This window comes from Prionailurus viverrinus, chromosome A2 (assembly GCF_022837055.1).
Source record: "Prionailurus viverrinus isolate Anna chromosome A2, UM_Priviv_1.0, whole genome shotgun sequence".
Lineage (NCBI taxonomy): Eukaryota > Metazoa > Chordata > Mammalia > Carnivora > Felidae > Prionailurus > Prionailurus viverrinus.
In genome coordinates, this window is record NC_062562.1 from 12,603,898 (window position 1) to 12,624,835 (window position 20,938).

The following is a 20,938-nucleotide window of genomic DNA, read 5'->3' on the forward strand; positions in this document are numbered from 1 at the left end:
CTCTGGAATAAACCGATTTGCCAGCCACACGACTAGAACCAGGCTCCCTCTCCCACTCGTATGTTTTGTTTTGTTTTTTAATTTCTTTTTAAAAGTTTATTTATTTTTGAGAGACAGAGAGCACAAGCCAGGGAGGGGCACAGAGAGAGGGAGATACAGAATCCCAAGCAGGCTCCGGGCTCTGAGCTGTTAGCACAGAGCCCGACGCGGGGCTCGAACTCACAGACTGCAAGATCACGACCTGGGCCGAAATCAAGAGTCAGACACTTAACCGACTGAGCCACCCAGGCGCCACCCCACCCCTGCCCCCGCACCCCCCACTACTCGTATGTTTTAAGTTTACCAAGAAACAATGGGCCCTGGAAACCCTGGGCTCCCATCCTGGACCCCATAAGAGCAGAGGCCCAGCCAGTGACCAAGCAGCTCTGTCTCAGTGCCCCCTTTCCCCTCTCATTATGTGGCCCTGGGCGCCCTGGGTGATCTCCGGGTCTGGTAAGTGAGAAACCTTTATTTTTTTTCAGTTTCCCGATGGGTGTCCGGCGGAAGGGCGTCTTGTAAGCAGAACCACAAAGGCCAGTCCAACCACGACACTAGTCATCGATCAGCTGAGCCCTAACTAGTGCAAAACACCCCCTCATTTCCTATGCGTGAGCCCCACTCCCCTTCGTGATGGTGTCTGGAGGAGGGTGCTTCGGGAGAGGGTGAGGTCGCGGAGGCCAGGGGGGTGGGGGTCCCATCCCGGGGTTGGTGCTGCCGAAGGAGGGGCTGTGAGAGGATGTGCCCCCACGCCCCCTCCCTGTCCACGCGGGGACACAGCCAGAAGGCAGCCATCTGGAAGCCGGAGGGCCCGCCCTCGGCCGACCCCTGGCACCCTGATGCACCCTGGTCTCAACCGTCCAGCCTCTGGAGCTGCGGGAAGGAAGCGTCTGTCGGGGAAACCGCCTGGTATTGTGCCACAGCAGCCTGGACGCGCCGAGCCGGGGCCCGAGACGGCCGGAGGAAGGAGTCTGTACCAGGACACCTACGCGGCCACGCACAGGGACTCAGGCCGCCGTGTCCAGGGAAGCGAGCCCTGTGCTCCGAACATTAAACTCCCGCTCTCTGTCTTAAATCCACCCAGAAAGAGTGAGCCGGGGAAACCCTAGGCCCCCACCCTGGACCCCAGTGACAGCAGAGCCCCAAGCCTGAGTTTGCACTCTGTTCCTACAGGTGACCTCCATGTGTGGCCGGAGGCCGTGTACCATGGGTGTTGCCGAAGGGCATCTCGCCATTGTAGGAAGAACCCCAAGAGTGGTTGTAACCTCCACACTGGTTACCGATCAGCTGGATCTGCATGAGACAGTGAGGGGCCCTCCCCCTGGGCCAGGGCCATGGGCGTAGCTCCCCCAGGAGGAGCAATGGGGGAGCAGTCTTTTTTTTTTTTTCAATGTTTTTTATTTATTTTTGGGACAGAGAGAGACAGAGCATGAACGGGGGAGGGGCAGAGAGAGAGGGAGACACAGAATCGGAAACAGGCTCCAGGCTCTGAGCCATCAGCCCAGAGCCCGACGCGGGGCTCGAACTCGCGGACCGCGAGATCGTGACCTGGCTGAAGTCGGACGCTTAACCGACTGCGCCCCCCAGGCACCCCTGGGAGCAGTCTTTTTAAACACAACCACCACCACCACCATTTTATTTATTTAAAGAAAAAAATTTTTTAATGTTTATTTTTGAGAGAGAGAGAGACAGAGCCTGAGTGGGGCAGGGGCAGAGAGAGACGGAGACACAGAATCCGAAGCAGGCTCCAGGCTCTGAGCTGTCAGCCCAGAGCCCAACACAGGGCTCGAATGCACGAACTTTGAGATCATGACCTGAGCCGAAGTCGGACGCTTAACTGAGCCACTCAAGCGCCCCTTTATTACTGTATAAATAAGGACACCGAGGCTCAGAGAGGGGACCGCCACACTTGCCCATGGTCATAGGAGGCTGGGCCTGGGGCTGGGGCTGTTGGCCGGCTCTGTCTCTCCCTTTGGGCTGGGCAGGGACTGGTGGGCCCAGAATGAAGCTGGCTGTGTTTGCTCGGCATCTGCTTGGTGGCAGTCTGGTGCCCAGGAGGACTTAGGACCTCGTTTTGCCAAGGAGGGCAAAGAAGCAGAGACGAAAGAGGGCCCGGGCTGAGAACCGTATCTTGCTTGAGCCCAAAGCAGCCCCCTTCCACCTTGCACCCAAGCAGATGGCTTTCCCGGGGCTAAGACAGCAGGTGAGACAGAGAGAGACAGAAGAGAGACACTGTGTGTCTCCCTCTCTACTTCTCTCTGTGCCTCTTCATATCTCCCAGCAGTCCCGACGGAGACTTGCTTGGCCCCCACTGATGTTAGACCCCCTCCTCATAGCCTAGCCCTCCCAGCCCAACCTTGCCCTCTGACCCCCCCACCCAGAGCAAACTGTTCTCTCCACCCACCAGGAGGCCGGTAATCAGCTTCTCAGGACAGAGCCAAGGCCAGCAGCTGGAGCTTTCCATCCCCCAGCCCTAACCACATTCCTCCCCAGCTTACAGCCTCCCATAACGCCCCATCACCCCAAGTCCAGCAACTAAACCATTCTTCTCGCTGAACTTTATTCATTCAACAAACATTCCCAGAATCCCCTTTGTGCCCCCCCCCCCCCAAAGCCCAACTCCCAGGGAGCCTCTGGGTGAGAGGACACAGATCTGGACAGACACCCCAGCCCTAGGATCAGAGCAGAGAGTGATCGGCCGGTGAGAAGTGGTGGGAGCATGCCAGGGAAGGCTGCAGGGAGGGGATAGCTGGGGTTTTGAGAGATAAATACGTTTTCCAGGGGGCAAAAGTGGCAGAAAAGACTGCAGGCAGGGGAGAAGTGGGGGTGGGGGCGGGGGTTACTTAGCCTGCCCAAGATGCTTTCTCACAAGGCTCTGGAAACCGTACAGCAGGAGGCCAGCACCATTAATCTGCCCATTATACAGGAGACCCAGAAAGGGGAGGCAACTTGCCTGCCATCACACAGCAAGTGAGTGTGTGGGCTCTTAACCTCTGTCCTCTGAGCCTCCTCACTCTCACCATGTTGTTCCCTCTGCCGAGAATACCTTTCCTTCCCTTAGCTGCTGCAAGTCTCCAGGGTCATCAACTGTGTGACCCTCCGGTCAGGACAGAAAGGGCCCCGGTGTGCAAGTGGGCCAACATGAAACCTGACACGCTCTGGTACATTTAGGGTGGACTGTGATCCCAGCCTTCCCGGCCCCCAAAAGCAAATTTCCAACCAGGGCAGCGGCTCTTGTCTGTGGCTCGCTCCAGCACAAGAGGGAGGGGGGACAGAAGCCTGGGATCATATATTTAAAGCTATGCCACGTCCTCGCTGCGCCAGGAAGCCCAGGACCAAATCCAAGAGGGTAGGAAGATGGGAGGGGCTTCAGTCTGGTTCCTCAATTCCCATCGCAAGGCACAGCCGGCCACGCCCCCAACCGAGGGATTCATCTTGAACCTTTTCAAGTTGCTGAGGCCACCAGCCGGTTGTTGCCCCCCAACAGGGGTGGGTAGCCCTCCCAAAGGCAATGTCATTGCCCCGTGGGGATCTCTGTGAAGCAGGAAGCCCAGAGAGTGGCAACTTCCTGCCGAAGCTCACACGGCCAATCCACAAAGACCAGAACCCAGAGGTGTGCGTGCAGCGTGCAGGAGAGAGAAAAAGGAAGTGCGTGGGGCTCTCCCTGCGGACAAGCAGGGCAGGCGTGAATCTCACGCTCTATGCTACCCCCCGGCTTCCACTCCACAGTGTATCCAGCTGGGGGCCCAGGGCACTGAATGTTGGCCGATCTTGCGGGCTCGGGGCCCAGCACAGCTTCATGAGCTCATGAACCTGAGGGGGTGCGGAGGAGACAACAGGATCATACGTGCAACTCCTATTCACCGTTTTAAAATGTAAATTCACCTCCATCCCTCCTCTGCTCCAAAGCCTCCCCTGTCTCCCTACAGAACTTCGAACAAAATCTCATCCCCTCCCCTGTCTCCCTCCATCACCTGGTCTCTTGTTTCCTGCAGCCGCATCTGCCCCCATCTCCTTATTTAAATGCACCAAACTCATTCCCACCTCAGGGCCTTTGTGCCTGCTGTGTCCTCCACCGGAGAATGCCCTCTCCCGGCTCTCCCCAGGGGTGGGCTCCCCCTCCTCCTCTTTCAGGATCGCCCCCTCTAAGAGGCCCTCCCGGACTTATCACCCACCCTCATGTCCCCCTGTTCCTCTCTTTCCAGACACTGGTAACCACCAGAATGTTCTTGTTAGCCTCTGCTGGTTACCAAGAGGACAGGGTGGTATCTGTTCTGTCCTCTGCTGGGTCCCCAGCACCCCAGCACAAAGCCCAGCACACAGTCAGCACTCAGTAAACATTTGGGGCCTGGGCAGATCAATTTACGGTTGACCAACCTCAAGTCATACACTTCCGCAAAAGTTGTGATGATCAACTGTAAGAGTCATGAACGTTTATGGACTCTAAACTGAGTACTGGAGAGGTGTTGACTTGCTTGACCTTCCCCCACCCCATAAGGCATTGTTACTGCCATTTTGGAGATAGGTAAACTGAGGATCTGAGAGTATTTGTGACTTGGCATACAGCCACAGAACAGCCAGAATCCCCTTCAGCTTCACGCCCCAGGGTATGCTCTCAATCAAAAGGCAGCGATGGGTGGGGAAGTCCAAAGGGGCCAGCTGGCTGGTCGGGGGAAGTGGGAAACTGAGGCAGGCCCTCCAGCGCTCACCTCACCGGGGCAGGCAGGAGGCGCGGGCAGCCTCTGGCCCTCAGCCAGCAGCTCCAGGAGGCGGCAGAGGGCGGGGACGTCTCGCTCACATCCCATCATCCGGAGAAACTCCTAGGGCCAAAGGGAGCACCCGTGGTGGGGGAGGAGCCGCCCGAGACTGGGGCCAAGGGGCAGCCATAGTGAAGGCAGGGAGAGAAATCACCCGCGGTGGAGAGAGAGGGCCTCTGTAAGGGAGAAGGAAGGGTCATCTGTGATGGAGGCAGAGGGGGCTGCCAGTGGTAGTGGGGGTCAGCCATAGTGGAGACGTCCTCCCCATTATAGATGGCCTATATAACGCTGGGACCAGTGACTGAGCAAATAGGGCACAAACAGGGCAGGGACGGGCCAGGAAGGGATGAGGGAGAGGAGAGTTACTGGGGATCCAGGGGCGCTGACTCACGGCTGAGGGGCTGCAATTCTTGTTGCCGTAGGTGAAAAGCTCATACAGGACGACCCCGAAGCTCCAGACGTCCGACTGGCGCGAGAAGATGTTGTCAGAGAGGGACTCTGGGGCGTACCTGGAGGGGGGGGGACAAGGAGGTCTTGGGATGAGAGAGTGAGGCAGAGGACAGCAGAGGGGACAGCCTTGGGCTAGGGAGCTGGTCAGTTGTAGATGGGGTCATTCCCCCCCCCCCCCCCCCCCCCCCCCGCCCCTGCAATGTAGGAGGTCATTCCCGGCTCCGGGGTCAGTCTTCCCCGCCTGTGGGATGGGGTATTCATTCACCAACCCAAAGGGGTGTCTGGGCGGGTTCAGGGCGGAGAGCCGTGGCTCCAGGGAGAGGGGCCAGGACAGAGGGGCGGAGCGGGGTGGGACCAGGTTGTGCGGAAGGGAGGGTATGCTGGTAGGAAGGCCAAGGTGGGGGGTGGGGGGGGGAGGGAGGAGCCAGGACGGTGGGAGGGGCGGGGCCAGGACTGTGAAAGCCCCGGAGGGGTCAGGGGAGAGGGAGAGGCTGGAGGCCTGGGAGGGGTCGGGACGGGGCCCAGGCTCCAGGGGGAGGGGCGGGGCCGATGCCGAGGGGGCGGGGCGGTGCGCTAGGAGGAGGGGCCAGGACGGCGGCAAGGGCGGGGCCGCGGTCGGCGCCCGAAGGCGGGAGCGAGGTGGGGGCCAGAGCAGTGGGGAGGAGAGGTAGGCCGGGGCGGGATCCCCACCAGAAGATGGGGCTCTGGCCGGGCTCGCGGACCACGTAGTAGTCTTTGTCGAGCGGCAGCAGCTTAGCGAGGCCAAAGTCGGCGATCTTGACGTGCGTCTCGCTCTCCACCAGGATGTTACGAGCCGCCAGGTCGCGGTGCACGCAGCGGCGGGAGCCCAGGTACTCCATGCCCTGCGGGCGACCACGAGGTGCGGACCCCAGCATAGGCCGCAGGGGCCCCAAGCCTGACCTGGGATCCAATCCCGCAGACCCCAAGCCTGACCCTACCCTGGACCCATCCTGCACTCCAGCGCTGACCCTAGCCCTAACTCAACCGCGTCTCCGACGGGACCTGGGCTGCAAACTTCAACCTGCAGCCTTCCCCGCAACTCCACGCACACCCCCACCCGGGCCTAGCCACCTCAGGCCCCAGGTCCCCCCAGGCACGGCCCCGCACCTTGCAGATCTGCGAGGCGTAGAGGAGCAGGCGGCTGGCGTCGAGGCGCGCGCGGTGTCGCTGCAGGAAGTCGCGCAGGCAGCCGCTGGGCAGGTACTCCATCACCAGCCGCAGGCTCTGGCGGCCTGGGTGAAGCGGGGAGAGGCTGGGGGGAGTCACCACAGGGCCCAACTCTGTCCAGCCCCCCCCCCCCTCCATTCTTCCTCCCCGGTCAGAGTATGACCCCGGACCCCTCCCAGCCTCGGGATTGCTTTCTATACAATGGGAACCCCAACAACGACGCCTTTCATGGCCAATGGCTCTTGAGTACTTTCTACAATACACATTGATTCCCTTAAACCTCATAGTGACCCATTTTTCGGGTGTGGAAATGGAAGCTTCCACGTTTGGGAAGTGGCTCACCCGGGCCATAGCTGACACCGCGGTACTTGACAATGAAGTCGCTGTGGAGGGCTTTGAGGATCTGGATCTCGCGCTGGAAGTCCCTCTGCTGGTCTGGCCCGCTGTGCTGAAGCTGCTTCACAGCCACTAGGGCCCCCGTGTTGTCGCCCAGCGGGTCATAGCGGCACAGCTCCACGCTGCCAAAGTTGCCCTGGGGGACGGCGGGGCTGGTGTCTACGTGCAGGGGTGCTTCCCCGCCCAGCCCAGCCCAGCCCAGCCCAGCCCAGCCCACCTCACCTTGCCCAGCTGTGAGATGTACTTGAGATGTCTCTCCTCAAAAATGGTAGGGTCCTGGCAGGCGTAGAGCTGGGCGCCATTCCACAGCCCATCACGGGGCGCCAAGGCACCAGGTGTGGGGTCTGAGAGGAGCTCATAATCTGCGGGGCACAGGTAAAGCAACCAGCACATTGAGTCCTGGGTCCCGCTCCTAAGCTGACTTGCTGTGGGGCTTCGATCCGCCTGCTTACCCTCTCTGTGCATTATGGCAGGGCCACCGCAAGCCTAAGGGTACTTTGTGGGGGCTGGAAAAAGATACCCGCTGGGCAAAAGCAGCCCCCTTAGGTGCCATGCAAGCTGTGCAACTACCCATAGCTCCGGGGCACAGGTAAAGCGCTGGAGAAGCGCTCGCCTGGCCCATGGAAACCCAACATGGGGACCCTCCACAGTCTCCCTCTTGTCTGCAAAGGATCCGGCACGGGATGCATGGAGCCACACAGAGGGAGAGGTGCCTGTTGACCCGGACACCCTCATTGAATGAAAAGTAAATATCCATCACATTCAACCTAGAGCTGAGGCGGGGAGGGGTCTGTTTGTTACAGCAGCTGTTGAGGCTCATGCTGACTGTTACAGTCACCAACCACTCCAACCAACCTTGGCAAGCACATAGGGCAGGCTCTGCGGGCAAATCTCCCTTCCTCCCTGCTCTGGGCGCGGTATGACCTGCCAGCCCCACCCACCCTGCCTGGCCCAGCGGGCACCTGAAGTGATGAGGCTGTTCAGGTCACGGATGATGGCGCGGAAGGAGGGCCTCTGGCCTGGCTCATAGGCCATGCACTGTTGGATCAGTGTGGCCAGCTCCATCCACTTGGGGGCGGGAAGGTGCTGACGTTCCTCGTAAAACTGGAGCTTCTGAGGGTGGGTAGAGTGGCTGGTCATTGCCAGCGCACCCTCAGGAGGCCCCTCCAGACCAGCCCATCCTCCCCAAGCTGCCAAATGGGGGCTTTGGAGGCCACCACTGGTGCTCTGACCTTGGCAGGATCCAGGGTACTGATGGGCATCGGGATCCCGCTGAACACTTCCCAGACTGTGGCACCGAAACCCCACTTGTCAGCTTCCAAGCCAAGGGTCCGGGCCTCCTGGAGACACTCAGGGGCCACCCAGGGGATCCTGTCAGTGAGCACTGGGGAGCGGGGCTGGGGTCAGGGATCTGCTCCCCGGCCCCACGAGGCCCCTCCCTCCACCCTTCCACACTTACTCTCCAGGCTCAGCACAGTGGGGCTGACACCAGGGTCACTCAACTTGATGAAGGGCAGGTTCCCGTCAGCCCCCTCCCGAGCCAAGAGCACCTTCCGGGCTGAGACATTGCCATGGGGGAGGCCTTTGTCTTCCTAAGGGGGCCGGACACAGAGAAATGCCAGGGAGGGTTTGATGGATGGATAGTCTGGCTGGAGAACTACCACGCATCCTTCAAAGCCCACCTGTTACTGCTGAGACCGCTCCCTGGACTACTGGTAGGTCCTCCCCTTCTCAAACCCACCCTGTGGCTCCCCGTTGCCTTCAGGGTAAGGTCAGAGGTTCTCAGCCTGGCTTTCAAGGCCCTTTGAGATACTTGCTCACTGTCCCTATGAGATTCTTCCACACCCCCACCCTGGTCTCCTGCCAGCTGAACTGCCTGATTCACGCCAGGACATGCAATACACCTTCTAATCTGCAGACCTTGGCCCAGGCTGTGTCCTTGGCCTGACACGCCTTCCTTCTTTCCTCCCCTTAAGCTACTGTGCAACCTTCAAAACCCAGCTCCTGCCCTCTTCTGGCCTCCTGCCCAGGCTCATTGCTCCCTACGCCCCGGAGACCCACCAATGACCAGCTGCTCTTCCCTCCTCCTGCTCTTACACCTCTGAGCCTGTACGTAGGCTGTTCCCGCAGTCTCAAACGCCCCTCTTGGCCTCCTTGCCACACCCCTACGCATACCACAGAGCCCGCGCTCCATTCCCCCTCCGTTCCATGAATGGAGGGTAGAGCGGACAGAGGAACACTCACCAGATAGTTGAGGGCATAGGCCAGCTGTTTGATCACCTGCAGCTTCCAGCTGGCTGGTACCAGGTGGCCGGACTTGCGCAGATATGTATCCAGGGCTCCCAGGCGCACAAATTCCTGCACCATGACACCTGGTGGCAGCAGGGCGGGGCGGGGCTGGGAGGCGGGACTGCCTCAGGGGTCCCGCGGGCTCTCGGTTCGGACTGTTCCCTCCATCCTTACTCGACGCACCCGTCCTCCTCCTTACTTCCCATGAGAACAGTATGCCCGAAATGCCTGGAAGGCGGTGAGCTCTCTCCAGAGCTCACTTCCGGCCCTTTGCGCGTTCCGCCGGGAACATGCCCCTTCCTCCTCTCCCCTCGTCCCTACTGACCCTTGCCTTCTCTGCCTCGAACTTACCCAGAATCACCGTCTAACCTCCAAGGCGGGCTAGCGGCCTCTGACCACCCACAGGGCGCCGCCCCCAACACACAAGATCCCGTATCCCCCTGTCGTGTTCCCGCTATGCGCCCCGTGGGCAGGGGTGGGGACGAGGGTGGTGTCTCACTGTCTCCAGCCATGCACACGCCGTGGAGCAACACGAGGTGCTGATACGACACTTGGCTCATCAGGCTCGCTGCTTCCAGGAAGGACTGGGGAGAGAAGGGAGAGAAGGCCCATGGGTTCCTCCCGCTCCAGGGTCACACCGAGGACCCCATCCATACTCGCTGCTCGCAAATCGGCCTCAGGAAGAGACCTCGTCCCAAGCCTCCTTTGACCTTGGAGTCTGTCACCGGGGTACACAGCACTCTGTATCAAGGTTTTCTGGCGGGGGCTGGAAGTCCCTGCTGCAATCCGCGTTGGGTCTCTCACACGGAAGTGGGACATTTGGGGTTGAAAGCAGGCTCAAGCCTTCCCTGGGTGGCCCAGTCCCTGCTACTTCCATCTACCTCACTCCCCTCTTCTCTATCCACTGGCCTCTTCACGGTTCCTTTTTTTCTTTTCTTTTTTTTCCAGTTGTATTTATTTAAGTCATGTCTACACCCCACGTGGGGCTCAAACTCATGACCCCCAAGATCGAGAGTCACATGTTCTTCCAACTGAGCCAGCCAGGTGCCCCCTCCTCACTGTTCCTTAAACATGCCGGGCACAACCCTGCCTCAGGACCTTTGCACTGGCCGTTTCTTCTGTTTGCGTCTAAATCCCCTGACCCCTTCTGTATTTCATGGTTTGGAGATGCCGTGGCTACATTTCTGTCGTTTTAAGACCTGTGTGTGTTTAAATTTCTCTGCATCTACAACGCTCTCTCCAGCCAGTCCTGACCCCACACTCATGGTCCCCATCACCCTCACCTCCATGCAGTTCCTGTGCTTGGCATCCATCACTTTGAGTAGCACCTCTGTCTCCCGGGCTTCCCCGTCCACAGCCTCATGGCGACAACCTCGGTAAATCTTGGTGAAGGACCCATGACCCAGGTTCTCATGCTGGAAGAGTAAGGGGGCTCCTGGTGGGACTGTGGCCTCACTTTACAGATAATGAAACAGAGGCACAGGGAGGTCATGTCATATGCTTGAGGCCACGCAGCGGAGGGTGTAGACAGGATGGGATGTGGACCCCAAATGAGGCTCCCCCCCTCCACTTCCGGGGGCCACTCACCCACTCCAGGCTGTCAGCAGGGATCTTGTGAAACGTCATCTGACTCAGCTGGCACTGGGATTGGGGCCAAACAAGGGATGATGTGGGAGTGCTGCAACCTCTCCGCACCACGATCAGGTTGGACTTTTCTACGGGGCGGAGGTAGTGGGGGAACAACCAAAGGCCAGAGGTGAAAGACCCCCTAAGGTTGGGTCACGCCCTGTCTTAGTCTGGGGTCTCCCCCAGAAGCCAACCCTGAGGTCAGGACTCGAGTACATGATTTCTTTGAAAGGAGGCTCCAGGGGCCACCTGGATGGCTCGGTTGGTTAAGTGTCTGACTTCAGCTCAGGTCACGATCTCACTCGGTTCGTGAGTTCGAGCCTCCCACCTGGCTCACTGCTATCAGCGCGGAGCCTGCTTTGGATCCTCTGCCCCTCCCCCCCTCTGCCCCTCCCCCGCTCTCTCTCTCTCTCTCTCTCTCAAAAATAAATTTTTTTTTTTTAATTTTTTTTTTCAACGCTTATTTATTTTTGGGACAGAGAGAGACAGAGCATGAACGGGGGAGGGGCAGAGAGAGAGGGAGACACAGAATCGGAAACAGGCTCCAGGCTCTGAGCCATCAGCCCAGAGCCTGATGCGGGGCTCGAACTCCGGGACCACGAGATCGTGACCTGGCTGAAGTCGGACGCTTAACCGACTGCGCCACCCAGGCGCCCCTCAAAAATAAATTTTAAAAGCCTTTAAGAAAAAAATGAAAGGAGACTCCAGGAAGCCCCAGTGGGGGGAGGGGGCGGGGGGAGGTGACCCTGTGAGCCACCTAGTCTCAGTCCTGCTAGAGATTCTGGAAGACTCCGAAGAACCCACACCTCCAGTTGTCCCCGCCAAGGGGTTTGTCTGAGAGTGAAAGTCACCCAGAGGAAGAGGCAAGAGATGGACGGAGAGAGACTCCGCGCCAGTGACATCTCTCAGATCCCGCCGCGTCTGGACCTAGTGGTGCCTGAAAGTAACATCCATTCCACAGGCCAAGAAGTCACCTTTTCTTCCCTAACCCATGTTGATGGGCAATCTCTGCCGCTTGCCACACACGAGGCAGGGCCCCCGGATCGACTGCGCGGCCCAGGGGAGGGGGCGGGCTCACCTTTGGGTCTGGGGGCGCAGCAGGAGGTGAGGTTCAGCGCAACCCCATCCACGTGCAGCCCAGCATCCCAGCAGGCTGCCAAGAGCTCTCGAAGACTGCTGTGGGGCCGGCCGAGGCCAGCCAGGGAGAAGGTTCCCGTGGGGTCACACCGGATGAGGCAGCCCTTGTAATCAGGACCCAAGGGGGTCTGCAAGGAGGAGTGGTCCCTCAGTGGAAGCGGGCAGCACCTTCCTCCCCCTCCCCCCCTCTCCCTTGAGCACCACAGGCTCATTTCCAAGCCCCAAGCCTTTGCATATGCTGTTCCCTTCTGGGAATGCCTCCACTCCCCGCCCCCCCCCCCCTTCTTGGAGGAGCAAATACTGACTCTATTTTGGGTCTCAGCTCAAATGTCCTTTCCTTCGGGAAGCCCTCCCTGCCCACCTGGCTCCCGGTGGCGGACCGACCTGGACGCAGACAGTGAGGAGGAAGCTGTCGAAATCCTGGGGGCTGCGGCGGAGAACATAGGAGCCGGGAAGGGAGCCCCCGGTCTTGAGCTTGTTGATGGCAAAATCCAGGCTGTGGAGAAAAGATGGGAGGAAAAGACGGCGGGAAACATAGAGTTGGAGGCAGAGAAACTGAAGCCAGACTTCGGTTCTAACCCTGGTCCCTCGGAAGCCCTGGGACCCTCACCAGCTAACATCCCCTGTCTCCTTCCTATTTATACAATGTGCCAAAAGTTGGGGCTCCTACTAGGGGATTAAAGGGGAGGCTGCAGGTGGAGCCTGGTGCCATGCATCCCCAGGAATGGGCGCTGGGGCCCTGAGGAATCAGAGAAAGGGACGCCGCTGCCCCGGACAGCAGAAGGGGGACCCCAACCTCCCTGAGCCCCAACCATGCCCCAGGCGCTGTTCCAGCCTTGTCCAAGGCTCCCGGGAGGGAAGGGCACCGAGGCACCGAGAAGGGGAGTGGCCGAGACTCGAACCGAGTTCTAGCTGTGGAGGGCGGGCATGCGGGGCGGCCCCTTACGTGATGGGACCGTGGCACTGCTCGGCCACCTCCTCCAGCAGCCGCGGCGGCGCAACCTCCTTGCAGAAGAAGTGTCTGGAGTCGGAAGTCAGCCGGAAGTAGCCGTCCACGAGCGCCACGAAGGACAGGGCCGCGGGCAGCCCCGGGAACTCGGCCTCCTGTGAGGATCCGCGTCAGCGCCCCACCCCCCCCCCGCGGCCCGGACGCGACGGTCCCGCGTCCCCGCGGTCGGGGTAAGGCGGGAGGGGAGAGGGTCCAGCACCCACCAGGATCTGGTTGTCCGTCCTGGTGACGGTGACCAGGCGGTGCTCCCCGGCGGGGCCAACACGAGGAGCCTGCTTGATGCTGATGTCCACAATTTCTGGAAAGTCGCAGAAGGGCTGGAGGGCCTGGGAACGAGGGGAAGGGCTGAAGCTGGGGGTCCTGTCCCCTCGGAGCCCCCGATCCTTCTTGGAAGCCTGGACCCCACAAACCCACACCATAAGCCCCGACCCTCTCGGCCTCCCCCAGCCGCACCCCCTTCCCACCTGGCGCCTGTCAACCCCAGGCCCCTTTTATCAATCACACCCCTTTCAACCCCCCCATCCCCAAAGTCTCCCACCCCACCTCTGCTAAACCTCACCTCCCTCTGTCGGTGGGTCCCTTCCCTGAGCCGCGCCCCCTCTCAGCTCCACACTCCGGCTCCCAGTCTCTCTTGGAACACCGGGAGCCCCGCCCCTTCGCAGTCCTGACCCCTCCCTTCCCTCCAATTAGCCCCGCCCCATCTCTGCCCACCCAACCAGTCCCCTTCCTCTAAGCCCCGCCCATTTTTCCATTCCCGCCCACTCGCTCAGCCCCACCCCTCGCAACGGGCCCCTCTCCGAGCTCTCCCAGTCCTTCCACGCCTTCACCCCGCCCACTCTCTCGCCCCTCCTTCCTAGGCTCCTCCCCTGCCGTCGGTCCCACCCTGTGGCCTCCCACACCTCGTGTCCTCCCGGACTCCAGTGGATGCCGCTGTCACCAGCCACTCGGAGCAGCCCCGGAGCATCCTGGCCACCAGCAGCCCCGGGGAGGCTCACGAGGAAGGTCTCGGCGGCCCTGGCCGGGTCCAGCCTCTCCAGGTCCATGATGTACTTGGCCATGAGCGAGTGCCTGTCAGCCTGGCAGGCGGTCACGCGGCCCAGGGCCCGGCGCACAGTCCTCCGGATACGCTTCCGCGTCACGAAGCTCAGGCCCTGGATCAGGTCGCGCAGATCGGGGGGCAGGCAGGCCTTGTAGCTACGAGTGGGGGGTTGCAGGTCGTCACTGGGGGGAGGGATCTCCACAGGTATGGACAGGGACACGCACAAACCCAATTTTAGTTGAGGGGCTGGCATGTAGCCTCAGTTGGAGGGCACGAGGCACACACGGGCGGGGGGCGGGGGGAGGACGTCAGGGTGGGGAGGGCTGTAGGCTGGGGCTGGGGCTGGGTTGGTGGGGTCCTGAGTCACATGAACACACTGCAGACTTGTAGGTGGGAGGCCTCGGGAGGCCTCGGGAGCCTGGGCTCCGGCAATGCCCTGGTGGAACCACGTTTTCTGACTCCCAGGCAGAGTCTGGGTATCACAGCCTGGAAGCCCTCACCTGACGGTCTTCAGCAGCTCCTCAGGCTGCTGAGCCTGCTCACGGGCCATCCGAGCCAGGTCCAGCACTGCCAGGCTGAGACATTCACCCTGCTCCTTGAGACTGAGGCCCACGGCGAGGCGGCCGCTCACCAGGTCATTTCGGTGCTGGGGGCCGGTCACAGCCCGACTGTGAGCCCTGATGTTGCCCTACAGACCCCCACCCTTGGGCCGATTCCCACCCCGGGGCTGCTTCAGAGAGTGTCAGCCAAAGCCTCCCAACCAGAACCCTTGATGTTGCCCTGTGGATCCCCCCACCCCCCCCCCCACTCCGGGCTGAGCCCCATGCGGACCCCTACCTGGGCGAAGAGGTGCTCCAGGACTGGCAGGTCAAGGATGGCACTGGCCAAGTCCTTCCGTAGCCCGAAGCGGTGGCAATTCTCCAACCCAAACCAGTTGGGGAAGTAAAAGCTGTTGGGGAAGGGGAAGAAGCCTGGAGTAGGAGTATAGAGGGCTGGAGGACGGTGCCAAGACCTCACAGAGCCCAGGTGGTGCCACTGACTTGCTACGTGCCCTTGGACAAGGAACCTACACTCTCTGGCCTGAGTTCCTCATCTGCGAGATGAGCAGTGATCACATCCTCCCTGGGGCACCCACCGGGAAGCGCAGGGAGATGAGAAGGTTGTGGGATCGCTGTCGCTTGATTTGAGTTTTGAAATTTCTTTCACGGTTACTTATTTTTGAAAGAGAGAGAGTCAGAGCGTGAGCGGGGGAGGGGGCAGAGAAAGAGGGAGACACAGAATCGGAAGCGGGTTCCAGGCTCTGAGTTGTTAGCACAGAGCCCGACGCGGGGCTGGAACTCGTGAGTCATGAGATCATGACCTGAGCTGAAGTCGGACCTTTAACAGACTGAGCCACCCAGATACCTCTGATCACTGTTGTTTTCAACTCCTCATGCCCTTTGGGGCACCTGGGTGGCTCTGATTTCGACTCAGGTCATGATCTCACCGCTCACAAGATGAACCCTTGCCCTGAGCCTGCACTGACAGACAGAGCATGCTTGAGATTCTCTCTCTCTCTCTTCCTCTCTCTTGGCCCCTTCCCTGCTGATCCTCTCTCTCTCTCTCTCAAAATAAATAAATAAACATAAAAAAGAAAACAAAAACAAAAGCAACTCCCTGTGCCCTCGACCAAAGTCACCCCCTCCTGGTAATTTAACCCACCCCTGCGGGGGTCGGGGTGATGTGTTTCCTACCGGAGCCTGTAGAGCAGGACTTGGGTGCTTGCATCCTCCACGGAGAAGATGTGGCTCGGGGGGTACCAGTAGGACAGGTCCTCCGTGGCCAGAGCAAAGAGGGAGTGGTACACAGGCAGGATGCCTGAGGGGATGCCCCCATCAGCACCCTCCTAAGCTTCCCCCTCTATCCCCTGCAGGGCTGGCATGGTTACCTAACCCCATGCAGCCCCACGGGGCTCTTTTCCCACCTTCAGCTCTGACACTGCGTCCCACCCCTGCCCACACACAGTCCAGAGCTCCCTATCGCCCTTAGGAGAGAATCCACACACAACCTACTGCCCGCCCCCTCTCCCCAAAGAGCCTCCTCCATTACCTCAAGGGATGAACAACAGTTTCCGCTCATGTGCCTCTGGGTCTTTGCACAGCCTTTCCCTGTGCACCTTCTTCCATTTCCAAACCCTTCCTCATCCCTCAAAGCCCCAGCTCCAATGCTGACTCCACTTGGTAGCTATTCCAGCTCCCAGTCTGGGCCCCCCACAGCCCCACCCCGCTCTTTGGCCCAGCCATCTAAGGACCGACTCACCACTGGCCTTAGCAGCCCAAACACATAGCTCTTCAGCTGAATGGTCCCCAAAGGAGAAGGACAGGCGTTGTGGGGGTCCGGGGCCCCGAGGGGGCAGCAGCACGTGCAGGGTACCAGCCTCTGAAGACGAGAGGCTGCAGGAACGCTGAGGGATCAGGGGCGTCTCCTCACTTGGAGGCGCCATGGGTGTAGCCTGTCTGGACACAGAGAGAGGCAGCCACTCAGGTCTGGCCAGAGGGAAAAAGCCTACAAAGCTTCTTGGGGTGTGGGGGAGACAGAGATGCTGCTGGGTGAGGTAGGGTTGAAGCCGGTGAAAGAGGGAGAGAGGAACAGAGAGACAGAAAGAGAAAGACAGAGATGGAGAAAGAGAAGTGGGGAGCTGAGTGTGCAAGGAGGGTGAGGAGCCAGAGATCCCCAGCCAAGGGCTATGCTGGGGGCTGGAAGATACTCTACACCCTATGAATTCTTTTTTTTTTTCTTTTTTCTTTTTTTTAGTATAGTTAACACACATAATAGGTGTGAATTCTTGTCAGTGGCCAGGGCAGACATCTCCAATCAATCTATTCTCTCCACATATACCTTAGGGCAGAATCCCTGCCCCTGGCAGGCATGAGCAATCAATCACAGATGCCCAGATGTGCTGACCGGGGAAACTGATGGATACTGGCTTGTGTCTATGGGGATTTAAGGCGACAGTGATGGACCATCACTTCCTATGGATCTAGGAGGCTCAAGCACTTCTGGGGCTGGGGCTGGAAGTGTTTGCATATGATGCAATGCCTGATGGCAAGCATCAGATCCAGACTGATGTTGACTCAGTCGATAGGGACCTCCGTCTTGTCTGCCCACCACCACTACCACCCCTGTCCCCTTTATCACTCCCACTATTCCTCCCCGGAATGGGCCCAGGAGGAAACTGCCCCTCATCCCTTATTCCCAAAGCTCAGGACCCCTGGCTAGGCAGAGGGAACGGCTGGACTTTGGGTCCCGCGAGAAAAGGGGAGTAGATGGACAAGATCCATTTACATTATTGACTCGAATAAAGGAGACACAAAGAGAATATTGGGTAAAAAACAACAACAACACAAAACTATGTACCAGAATAATAGTGGGGGGGGCAGCATTAATGAGCTTTTAACACACCCAGCATATAAGCCTAGAGCTGGCATAGGTGAAGACCCTAAGCTCTGGGTTCAAATCCCAACCCCACCATATCCAAGTTTTGTGACCCTGCCAGGGTTCCCATTGCTAGGACTCTACTTTCTTAGCTATGAAATGGGCTGACTCCCCGCCTGCCTTGGTTTGCTGAGCTGAGCCCCAAAGTCTCAACATTTTTGATTCTCACTAACTGGCACAATCCTTAGCAACATGCCGAGGGAGCAGTTAACAAAAGTCAGCTAAACCAGACAGGAAGGTCCCGTGGCAGGGCGGTTTAGCGGTTCCTATGGGGGAAGGAGGGCATGAAGGGAAAGAGATCCTTCCCATAGGGACACCCCAGTGTCACTAGCTTCCAGACCTGGAATCAGGACTTTCCCAGGCCCAGGAGCCCTGGAGCCCCGGTCACTCTCCCCAGAGGGGATCACTTCCTATTTCTTTTTTTTGAAACGTTTGTTTATTTATTTATGTATTTATTTGAACGAGACACAGTGCGAGTGGGGGAGGGGCAGAGAGCAAGGGAGACAGAATCCGAAGCAGGCTCCAGGCCCTGAGCTGTCAGCACAGCGCCCGAGGCGGGACCCGAACCCACGAACCCGTGAGATCATGACCTGAGCCTAAGTCGGAAGCTCAACCGACTGAGCCACCCAGGCAGCCCCCACCCCCCTTTCTTTTTTGATCACTTCCTAACAGCGACTTAATTGTGGTCTTCGTGGTCTTTCATGTAAACAGAATCAGGCAGTGTATCTTTCGTTTCAAATACATCTTAAAGATACAGCCACATTTTAAATATTGAAGGTAAAAAAAGAAAAAGCCAGAGGGGGTGCTTGAGACCCGGAAAAATGCCCTTGTTTTAACTCCAAAAGTCCCATAGCCCCCGCAGTGGGTTGGTCACCCAATGCTCTGGCCTGGGGCCTGGGAGGGTGGAGGCTGGGAACTGTCCCTCCAGGGACGATGAACTCCAGGCTCGAGGCACAGTGATACGTTCAGGTCCAGAGAGCTTGGAATTTGGGGTCTCATGTTATGCTGAACAAAGCTGAGGCCCAGAGAGGAGAGCGTTTGTCACAAGCCACAGAGCCAGCCCTCCCAGCTGTCTGTCTGGCAGCTTTCCTCAGAGGCCTTTCCTTTGTCCCCAGCCACAGCCATTCACACACTCCCCCCAACCCCCACCCCAGAGCCATGTGGCTCCGCCAGCTCTTACCTGGCAGCGGGGGACCCTGGGCCAAGGACCGGAGGGCAGAGCCGGGAGGGAGGCAGCAGGAGGAAAGTCCCACCGGGCTCCTTCCTGTGTGGGCCCCTCGGCTTCCTGAGCTGCTGTCACTTACTGAAAGTCATGGCCATGTGGGGGATGGGGACGGAGAGGCAAGAGGGCTTGGCCAGGGAGGGGCAGACAGTTCCAGAAGCCTCCACAGCCCGGTGGCCCTCCTCAGACAGGCTGTTGGAGACCCTAGACCTAAAGGAAGGAGCGACAGGACAGAGAAGGGCCCCGGTCACAGAGAGGCTCTCAGCTGGCTCCGGACTCACTCACCGTGGGGCCCTGGAAATGCCCCAGCTCCTAGGGCCTCAGTTTACCCATCCGTAGCACGACGGGGTGGGGTATGCAACAGGACTAATTCTGCACCCAGGAAGGAAACAGGGAAGTTGCCCCAGATAAATGTCAAGTTCTTCTTCAGGGTACTTTCCCCATGAGACCCTAGGAGGACTAATGGGCCCCTTCCGTGCATCACGCTTTCTGCACAACGCTGTTTGCTCTGGGCACAACCCTAGAAACAGCTCTAACCAGGCAGACCAGGCCTGCCTTCAGGCTCACCTCACCCTCTGGTCGGTCAAGAAGACGATTACTAATTACAGATAACGAAGAAAACCAGGGTGGGGCACGCGAGTGGCTCCGTGGTTCCGGTTAAGTTCCTCTGTTGGAAACCAAGGTCTCAGTTGGAAACCAAGGTCTCAGCTCAAGTCGTGAACTCTCGGTTTGTGAGTTCAGGCCCCCATGTTGGGCTCTGTGTTGACCGTGTGAAGCCTGCTTAGAATTCTCTCTCCCTCTCTCTCTGCCCCTCCCTGGCTCTGCTCTCTCTGTCTCTGTCTCTCTCAAAATAAATAAATAAACTTAAAAAAAGAATAAAAGAAAGAAAAAAGAAAACCAGGGTGATGAGACAGGCACAGGGTGGAGCTGGGGGCAGGGAGGTGCCTTTTGCGCAGAGGCCACGCACAATTAATTGAGCTGCGATGTGAAGCAGGACAAAGGGCACTCCTGGTGGGGGCACTGTAAGTGCAAAGGCCCTGAGGTGGAATGAGGTGAGCAGTCCAAGGACCAGAGAGGAGGCAGGAATGGCAGGAAGAGGTAAGAACGGAGGGGGAGGCACAATGGTGAGCAGGGGTCAGATCTGACTTACCTTTTTTTTTAATTAAAAAAAATTTTTTAACGCCCTGGAAGCTGTCATGAGTGGAGGAGGCAGGAGGCTAGGGCAGCATCCTTGGGGAGACCCCAGAAAATAAAGTTTTGGGGATAGACTTTAGAGGACTCTTTCTATAATTCCATCACATATCCTGGCACCAAAAACGGCTTTGGTATGTATGTATTTTGTTGACTTTAGTTCAATCACCCACGGACACTTACCAGGCGCCTCCTGTGTGTAGGGCACTGGGGACACATCGGGGGACAGAACGGACCCAGTCTCTGCCTGGTGGAGCCGACCATGGTGGCGGGGGGGGGGGGGGGGGGGACATGATATTAAACTGTTACACAATAATTGTTTCAGTTGCCCTCGGGGCTGGGCTGGTAGGAGACACCCGGAGTCTGCAGGGCTTCCTGGAAGAAATACCTTTGATACTGAAATCCAAGGGCAAGTGGGATTGGCCAAAGAGTGATCTGGAAGTGTGGGGAGTTCCTGCAGAGGGAACAGCCCAGGCAGAGGCCGGGTCACAGCGTTTCTGAGAAGAGCAGGATGTCAAGGGCAGAGGGCTCGGAGACTTGCTAGGAAGCATCAGTGGGGCCTTGCGGGTGGAGGGAGGGGTAGGAGGGTGGCCTCAGTGGCAGGAGCCCCAGCAGGCTAGTGGCAGGAAGTGCTGCTGGGGGTGGGGGGACTTAGCTGTGGTATTTTTCATTTACTTCCTGGGTGGCTTTGGCAGAAACGAATGTAAGCATACTCCCATCCCTGGCCCTGAGACAGAGGCTCCAGTCCTCCAGGAAGGACGGTGAGTTTCTAGGGCCCTGAAAACTTCAGTGTGACGGTCACTGTGGTATTTTGAGAGTGAGCAGGAAGGGAACAGGGGTGGGACAAAGGTGACATCCTCAGCCCCAGAGAGGGCTGTGTGAAGGGGGAGGAAGTTTCAAGGAGGCAGAGCCCAGACCTTGCTCAAGAATAAACTGGAGGGCGCCTGGGTGGCTCAGTCGGTTAAGCGGCCGACTTCGGCTCGGGTCGTGATGTCGTGGTCCGTGAGTTCGAGCCCCGCGTCGGGCTCTGCCTCACAAATACAGCCGAAGAATAAATAAGACTGGAAACAAACGTGAATTCATATTGTGGATAAAATCTCTGCATTATACAAGCACTTCCTCCG

The 20,938-nt window shown here is 58.8% G+C and overlaps 1 protein-coding gene across 3 annotated transcripts; it reads right to left on the reverse strand.

Annotated features, from left to right (window-relative positions):
* Positions 1–1,769: 1,769 nt before the first annotated feature.
* JAK3 (Janus kinase 3) lies at positions 1,770–19,285 on the reverse strand. 3 transcript variants are annotated; one of them, XM_047849547.1, is made up of 24 exons: positions 18,582–18,880; positions 16,226–16,422; positions 15,661–15,784; positions 14,765–14,876; positions 14,428–14,573; positions 13,788–14,082; positions 13,092–13,214; positions 12,826–12,983; positions 12,264–12,375; positions 11,821–12,007; positions 10,704–10,831; positions 10,400–10,531; positions 9,616–9,700; positions 9,072–9,199; positions 8,287–8,419; positions 8,060–8,211; positions 7,790–7,940; positions 7,050–7,189; positions 6,774–6,963; positions 6,372–6,496; positions 5,934–6,106; positions 5,185–5,302; positions 4,746–4,856; positions 1,770–3,849 (listed from the first exon to the last, which is right to left on the reverse strand). In XM_047849547.1, exons 2-24 carry the CDS (start codon positions 16,407–16,409, stop codon positions 3,736–3,738), a joined length of 3,321 nt encoding a protein of 1,106 aa, XP_047705503.1. In that variant the 5' UTR covers positions 16,410–16,422; positions 18,582–18,880; the 3' UTR covers positions 1,770–3,735. The 3 variants fall into 3 exon arrangements, 2 of the variants coding, with proteins under 2 accessions (XP_047705503.1, XP_047705504.1); XM_047849548.1 differs by having other exon boundaries at positions 16,226–16,418; positions 18,582–18,833; XR_007150274.1 differs by lacking the exons at positions 1,770–3,849; positions 4,746–4,856; positions 5,185–5,302 and adding an exon at positions 19,191–19,285 and having other exon boundaries at positions 5,964–6,106; positions 6,372–6,516; positions 18,582–18,833.
* Between the last annotated feature and the right edge of the window lie 1,653 nt (positions 19,286–20,938).

What these genes read in the sequence shown, in the direction of transcription:
- JAK3 (XM_047849547.1), bottom strand. Translation starts at nt 16,409, where the DNA reads ATGGCGCCTCCAAGTGAGGAGACGCCCCTGATCCCTCAGCGTTCCTGC. An exon ending in CCTATGCCCTCAACTATCTG is followed by an intron (nt 8,420 to 9,071) that starts GTGAGTGTTCCT and finishes CGGCCCCCTTAG; the next exon opens with GAAGACAAAGGCCTCCCCCA. An exon ending in CTCCTGCCTGCCCCGGTGAG is followed by an intron (nt 3,850 to 4,745) that starts GTGAGCGCTGGA and finishes GCACCCCCTCAG; the next exon opens with GTTCATGAGCTCATGAAGCT.